At 41.8% G+C, this 8,502-nt stretch overlaps 1 protein-coding gene across 1 annotated transcript; it reads right to left on the minus strand.

The window, feature by feature from the left end:
- Positions 1-1,436: 1,436 nt before the first annotated feature.
- calhm3 (calcium homeostasis modulator 3) lies at positions 1,437-3,420 on the minus strand (the record flags this gene model as incomplete). Its single annotated transcript, XM_080549848.1, has 4 exons — positions 1,437-1,877; positions 2,139-2,266; positions 2,618-2,745; positions 3,134-3,420. The coding sequence occupies 4 exons, from the start codon at positions 3,418-3,420 to the stop codon at positions 1,437-1,439; spliced, it is 984 nt and encodes a 327-aa protein (XP_080405974.1).
- Positions 3,421-8,502: the final 5,082 nt, after the last annotated feature.

Here is an 8,502-nt window from a genome sequence, read left to right on the forward strand (position 1 = left end):
AAGACTACACCCCCACCTGGACTACCCTCTATATATTCTTGTTGTTTTGTTGTTATGTCTCCCACACCCCCCCCCCCCCCCCCACCTGAAATACCCTCTGCACATACTAGTTGTTTTGTCCCACCCCCCTACCTGGTCTACACTCTGATTAAACGCAATGTTATTATGTCGCCCCCCCCCCTCCCCCCCGCCTAAATCTACTGGTGTTTTTGTACCCCCCCCCCCCACCATGACCACACACTGTACATACTTGTTGTTTTGTCCCCCCGCCCGAACTACCCACTGTACATATTATATGTCTGTCCCCCTGCCCGAACTACCCACTGTACATACTTTGTGTTTTGTCCCCCGCCCCCACCTGTGGTGTATGTCCCCACCTGTCCTACCCGCTGTACATACCTTATGTTTTGTTGTATTGTTCTTCCCATGTTGGATGTATGTTTATCTTGTAGATAGTACTAGTTATTTGTCTGTATTATCTTGTAGATAGTACTAGTTTTTTGTCTGTCTTACATGTAACGATGAATTGAGTATCAAGGACCCCAATTGAAATAAGCCAGTGGCTTTCTTGGGTTTTTATCCTGTTAGTTGACCTTGTATGTAATATGTACTTTCATGTACCGACTTCTGCAAATCTTCTAATAAAGTTTTCAATCAATCAATCAATTTTCAATCAATCAATCAGGTCAACGTGACGCTTGCATGATTGATGGAACGAGTGAGTGAAGGAAGGAGGAACCAATCAGGCAGCTTTTTGCGTACCTTTCAGCTGACAATGCGTACCAGCGTACATTGACGTTAAAATGCGTACCTACTACGCAAAATGCGTACAGGTTGGCAGGTCTGTATGGAATGGAATGGAATGGACTTTATTTGTCATTGCTACAGTACAGGTACCAAACATTTTTTGTTTAAATTAAACAATTAATATGAGGTTTAAGTATAGATTTTCAGCTTTTATTTGAGGGTCTTTGTGTACATATTGGTTTCACCATGGCAGGAAATTGATATTATGTCCTCATTTGAAACTAAATCCAAACCCAGAAATAATGCTTCACAGTTCCAATACTTACGGAGAGTACTGTATACTATATCTATGTTTTGCTGAGATTAAAATAAATCAATCTATCTATCTAGTATATAGCAGAATTCAAAAGCCTCGGCTATGAGTCTAAAAGTGGTAGGTAAATCTGTCTAACATTTGCATCTCTCTTATATCCATGAGGTTGAGCAACATGTAAAGTAAACTATGCAAAAAAAGCCAGCCTCCCATCCCAGCTCATTCAAATACTCCCTGAAACAAGATTTCTAATATTGTCTACTTTCTGTCTTTTAGATGGAAATAAAATGAATGTAGGGTACTGCATAAAGTACAAACCGAGGTAACACACACACACACACACACACACACACACACACACACACACACACACACACTAAACATCTGAGTAGAGGGTGTGTCCATTGTGGTCTTCCCAGGTGACACACACTCGTGGTCTGTAAGCCATCCTAGTAACGTCCAGCTCTGGCTTACACTGGTACCAAGTTTGCAACAGATGATCCATCTGCTCCTGCTTGGTTATCCCATGGAGCTTCTCGTCCTCCTCCTCCCCCTTCTCACCCCCTTCGGCGGTGGAAGAGAGGGGCAGACGGAGCACGGCGTCCTCCCGCATGCCCTCGAAGAACTGCACCACGCACTTACGGGCGAAGTCGCGGGCGTGCAGCACGCAGGTCTCGTCAAAGAGCTTCTGCTCTACGTCCAGGTAGTTGCTCCAGTAGCGGGTCTGCAGGAAGGTGGCGTGGTCGAAGCAGGGCTTGATGAGACGGCCCACCGTGCCCACCAGGATGAGAAAGAGGAGGATGGACCAGCCAATGGCCTGCCAGGAGATTAGAGTACATACACAGCACTGGCATTGTCTAATGGAAGAACATCAGTCATCGGGACAATTGTTCTGGACACACCCAAGTTTAGGAGTAGGATTTGAAGTATACAAATAACTAACAAAAGCCTGCCTACCTGAGTGGTGTGACAAGTTTTTGCACATTTGACACAAGCACTGAACTCATCAACTCAAACACAAAAGCACAAATGCACAATAGACGAGTTTCACCGAGGTTTTAAACGGAGTAACATTCACCTGTGAGTAGCAGCGGACATAGCGTGAAACAGCTTTGCGAAAGGTGCTGTTCCTGAAGATCATGTCCTCCTTGCAGGGCACTTTGGCCATGAGCCTGACCATGTCCAGACCCGTGTTGTTGGGCATACCTAACAAGACAACAAACACTACTAATGATACAATCATATGGTTATTACGGTTACACATAGTCTCACTAAGACAGCAAACACTATTAATGATACAATCATATGGTTACTCAGCACAGTCTCACTAAGTCATAATGAGATTACTCCGAATGCACTCCCTTATATTAAAACGACATACAGTCTAGATGAAGTACCGGGTCACTCGGTGTACGGCCCATGTAGGCATGAGACCCACAACTCTGGTAAGAGGCAAAAACAACTGAGCCATTAGAATTCAAATCACCTGCGTAAGACCTGGAGAAAGAACTGCTATGGGGTAAGGATTATGGTGGACTGGGGCAGCGCTAAGGTTACCTGAGAAGAGCTTGGGGTCCACGCCCATACTGAAGGCACAGATAAAGATCTTGCCATCCAAAAGAGTGACCAGTATCCACACCATGGGCGCCAGCAGGGCTCTCTGTAGCATGGCAGAGAACAGGTACCTGCAGGGTTGGTTGATATTGTTGACGTCGACAACAACATAAGTAGACTGTCTACAACATAGTAGTGATAACCGTGGTGAAAGTGGTAATGGAGTTGCAGTATATATGGGATTAAAACCAATCCTTCAAAAACAATTATTCACACAGGATTGACACCTTGAAAATGCTGAAATTACTGAATTACTTATTGAAGTGTGCCTAAGAGAGTACAAGAAACATAACATAAAATAGCTCAATCAATTTAATTCCAGACCCGGTCTGGTCTGTGGAGTGTACATTTTCTTTTCAGTAATGTCTGTCACAGCCACTCCACCACAGCTAAACTAGTGAATGGACCACTCACGTCAGGGCAATGAAGACAGGAACACAAGAAAACAAGGTCACTCACTTGACAATGGCAGGGTTTTTGGTCCTCTTCCCTATCGGTCGCACCCACTCTTCCATCATGACCCCTGTGTGCCGGTTGACCAGGACTCCCAGGAAGAAGAATATGATTGGTGGAACAAACATCACCCCGAGAGCGTAGAGTTTGTTGTATTGAGGAATACAAGGGCAGTTAAAGTCAAAGCTGGTGTAGAGCTTCACACTGATCAGGGCCAGTATGATACAGATCCCGTTAGAGATGGACTCAGAGTTGGACTGAAAGTATTGCAGCACTAACTTCAAACGATCCATTGTTTAGTTAGAGTAAAGGTTTATGAAAAACAGTATGAATAGTAACAGAATAAAGTGAATTGTTCTGTTGAATTCAATCTGACAAGATGTTAGAACAGATCTTATCTACTATTTCAGAAAACAAATACAGGTAGTTAAATGGAGTAGTAAAATGTCTCAGCCTTACTCTAGCAAAGTCACCCTACCGTAAAGCAATCGTCAATGAAGAATACCCTTAATTCCTCTTATGGTTCTGCTATTTCTCTGTAAACTCCAGACATCTGCACAGGCACACAGTGATCTAGGAAGAGGGTTAGTGAATACACCCAGGTCGGTTGACTGTCCCCTCTGACCACACCCCAACAGTGTGTGTGAGCAGTGCTGAGCATGACTCCATGACATCACACTGACATCGGAGGCTTTGGGAGAGAATGGATGGAGGGTGTGTTCCCGAGCACCTGCAGTGCAGTGTCCAAAAACCTTCTTTCTCGAGGAAGTCACGGAGCAAGGTGCTCCACAAGACAAGACAGATGAAAGAGTCTCACAGATGTATGTTCTTATAGGTATGTACTTAGAATGTACAGATTGATGTCAGGTTGTCTACAACTAAAGATGTTAACGTGCTATTGCTCCATACAACTGAAATACCTCTGGGAGAGGCAGCATAGACCTGCTTTCCCTACAAATTCAAAATACAGTACGGTAGATTACACATCTACACATCCTTACACATCCTAGATGGCTCAAATACAGTACTCAGATTAATTGTTCATATCCTAGATGAGCACTCTGATTGACCCTTATAACAATTATTCACTTTTTGGACCCTTTGGTACTGTTTACAGGGTCATATTGATCCAGGACATTATTGGGATTTAAAGCAATACAGAAATAACATAATATTGTCTTTATACGATATAGATAACATACTGTATATGGCTAATGTTTGATATAGATAACATACTGTATATGGCTGTTTGATATAGATAACATACAGTATATGGCTAATGTCTGCTAGATTTAACAATGAAAGTGTAATTAGTTTTTTGTGATAAAGTTGTGAACTATGTAAAGAAATCCACCATAATGAAGTCATGAGTGGTTGGGATGTAACAATATTGCAACTTTATGGCAGGTGTGTGTGTGTGTGTTTTTGATATTCAGAGAAATGGCAGGTGATTTTGAAAAGAAAAGAAATACAGTGAGAGAATCTTTATGGACCAGGAGTAAAGGGGGGCGGGGGGGTTGTCTGTATGGGGGGCGGAGGTGGGACATTTTCTTTTGGCAATATTGTCTCTAACATGGTGGAGAGGGGTGAGTGAAAGACGTGTGCATGCAAGTGTTGAGAGCAAATTAGAAATGAAGGTAGTGTGACAAGAAGTTAAGTCACTTTTTTAATTTAATTAATTTTTGCCATTTAGCAGACGCTTTTATCCAAAGCGACTTACAATTACGAATTACAGGGACATTCTTTTTTGTTTGATAATAACCATGACCGCTGTTTTCATCTACAATTTCCACCCTCTCATTATCAGGGGTGCAAACTGGCGATGGTCCAAAAAGGTGACACTTTTTTTTTGCCCGTAGATGGTTAGCTCTATCATTAACAGTGGTCTAACAATGATGCGCGTGTAAGTAGCGATGGCCCTGACCTTAACACCCTCATAATGAATGTAAGCAACCTGTTCTCAAAATAATTATGCGGGTTCCTGCAGGTTTCAACAAGTTACATTTAAGACCTTTATAAGACCACTTTTAATAGATTTTAAGACCTATTGAGCAAGTATTGGTATTAGACTCACATTCGTTGATTATTTTCATTAGCAATGCTGGGTGATCTGTTCTGTTGCATATAGAACAATGATAATGTAAGTTAGCCTACTCTATCAATTTCTTGATTCATTTCCATTGCTTCTCAACACATTAGATATAATAGCATAAATAACAGAATAAACTCACACACTTACTCACACTCACTTACACTGCATAGCCTACATACTGAGATATGGCACACACACACACACACACACACACACACACACACACACACACACACACACACCTCTCACAGGAGGTCCACACACACACACACACACACACACACACACACACACACACACACACACACACACACACACACACACACACACACACACACACACACACACACACACACACACACACACACACACACACACACACACACTATATTTACTAAACCACACATACCGTTGCTACCACTGCAAGTTTGAAGAAATTCTAACTTCACATGCCTACAGTCGAATCGCCTCCTACGGCGATTATCTTATCGAGGCCTCTTGTCTTATCATTTCACGTGGCAAAATATCGGGGTTTTGGGCGCAGCTTAACCAATGTTACACAAGCAATAAGTGTGCGATAAGTTTTGTTTTATATGTTGTCTCTCATCTGCACGCGTCGTATTCCCACGCAGTGGGTCTGGCGACAATAATACATTTTCCGGTCTGACTTTTTAAATAAAAATAAAATCGATTCTACGCAAGTCTAAAGCACACAGAAGCCATTAAAACAATTTATTTTGAAAGTCTCGCCCTTTGTCTGATCCTGATGTTATAGAAGCAGTGTAGCAGCAGGTTAAAAGCGAGGTAAAGGGGGACCCGAGACAGTCTCGGGCAGCGTTCGTAAATTCGCTCTGCGCACTGGGCTCAACGTCATAAAGGGACCAAGTAATTTGATTGGACAAGAGGCATTCCACGACTGCTGATCAGATTTCCAGAGCGAATTTACGAACGCAGCCTAGGGCAAACCACTCGCCGACTCGTTTTTTTTATAACACGAAACTTGAAGTTGTAAAGTACCCACTCGATATAATAAAAAACAGTTTAACAATCACTAAATACTTATAATGATCATCTAATTATGTGTAGTTATGTGTTTCTAGCATGTCGATGTTCTATCAGGTAAATTCGCTAGAACTAACCTCCATACCCTGGTTCAGAAGAAGAAATCAGTCCTTCGTCACTTACATCGTCGTCCTCGATGAAACTTTTAGGTGGATTGGTTACCCTAGCCTAGATGGTCTTTGTGACATTTCACAATCACAAACATATACTGTATGTACAGAAACTCACTAAAGTATAAAACACCGCAAAAATACTGCTTCTCTTCAAATCACTCCATGACACTTTGAGGTCAGTGCATTTGTTTTTTTGGTGAACTACCGTAATAATCCTAAATGGCTAGAGAGTGCAACTTCTGTGCTTTCAGAAACTGTTGGATTTTTTTCGATTGCACATATAGTTCAAGAATTACGATAGTTTGAACGAACCCTGTAAATTCCTGTTGAGAAGTTATCGCAACATAGACATACAGTAACTTCTATGTTATTTTATTTGATTACTTCTTATGTTTCTACATCCATCTTAAGAACTTTTTAAGACGTTTTATTTCAACTGCAGCAGAGTTTAGCAGACAGGAAGATGTTAGCTTGGGCATCATGTGACTTGGATGAGATGAGATGTAGACCCCCCCCCCCCCCTCCCCAAATATTTTTTTTGCAGATCTGCATGATTCACGTAGGTAACCTATTTTGAGGTAAAAACGGCGAATTTCACCTAAAGGTGACAAGTTTGCACCACTGATTATTCTCGGGGCAAATTGACTCGAACATCAGATCAGGGAGATAAATGTGTGTGTGTGTAGCATTAGCATGTGTACTCAACGAAAATATTTTATGTTGTTCACAGAAAATAAGCCAAGGACATGGAGTTTCAGGTTTAAAACGAATCAATTGTATATTTTTTCTTTTAGTACAAATTTAAAAACAGGTAATTTTGACCTGAAAACCATTCCTAGATGATTCCAATGTAGGCCATACAAAGTCAATAATCGCAACATAGTTTCCTTTATTTGTTTTAAATAAAACAAAAGACCCGATACAAAAGACATATTCCATGCTTTCAGGGGTTGTTAAGGAGATGATTCAAATAATGAAGCGCTATTGTAATAATAATAAAAAGTGCTTTTTAATCCAACATACAGTATCAATGAACGAATGAATCAATGAACGAATGAACTACTCTGGAGGTGCCAGGTGATATCAATTTAATCAGAGCGCACCGCATGGGCAACCAACAAACACACTCCACCGATTATTGCAGCCTTCTTAAACTTTGACAAATACAAGTAGTTAAATGGAGTAGTAAAATGTCTCAGCCTTACTCTAGCAAAGTCACCCTACCGTAAAGCAATCGTCAATGAAGAATACCCTTAATTCCTCTTATGGTTCTGCTATTTCTCTGTAAACTCCAGACATCTGCACAGGCACACAGTGATCTAGGAAGAGGGTTAGTGAATACACCCAGGTCGGTTGACTGTCCCCTCTGACCACACCCCAACAGTGTGTGTGAGCAGTGCTGAGCATGACTCCATGACATCACACTGACATCGGAGGCTTTGGGAGAGAATGGATGGAGGGTGTGTTCCCGAGCACCTGCAGTGCAGTGTCCAAAAACCTTCTTTCTCGAGGAAGTCACGGAGCAAGGTGCTCCACAAGACAAGACAGATGAAAGAGTCTCACAGATGTATGTTCTTATAGGTATGTACTTAGAATGTACAGATTGATGTCAGGTTGTCTACAACTAAAGATGTTAACGTGCTATTGCTCCATACAACTGAAATACCTCTGGGAGAGGCAGCATAGACCTGCTTTCCCTACAAATTCAAAATACAGTACGGTAGATTACACATCCTTACACATCCTAGATGGCTCAAATACAGTACTCAGATTAATTGTTCTTAAACTTTGACACAAAGAAAAGGGTGCTTAAAGCAGCCTGGGATAAGAAGCAAGTGCTGCTTGACGGCGAGCACATTTTTTTTGATCAGGACTATACATATAAAACAAGAAAACAGAGAGCCCTCTACAAACCAATCCGGGAGTATCTGAGAAATCAAAGGAGCATCAAGACGCACATCCTTGCGCCGGCTAAACTGAAAGTTTTCAACCTGGATGGAACATTTACAACCTACTCAAACCCAACAGAGGCAGCCACAGACCTGGAGAAGAGAGGCTTGTTCAAAACTCAAGTGCAGTGGTCTAACTATCTAATGTCCAAACAGTTC

Source organism: Nansenia antarctica (assembly GCF_963989245.1).
Source record: "Nansenia antarctica genome assembly, chromosome: 1".
NCBI lineage: Eukaryota > Metazoa > Chordata > Actinopteri > Argentiniformes > Microstomatidae > Nansenia > Nansenia antarctica.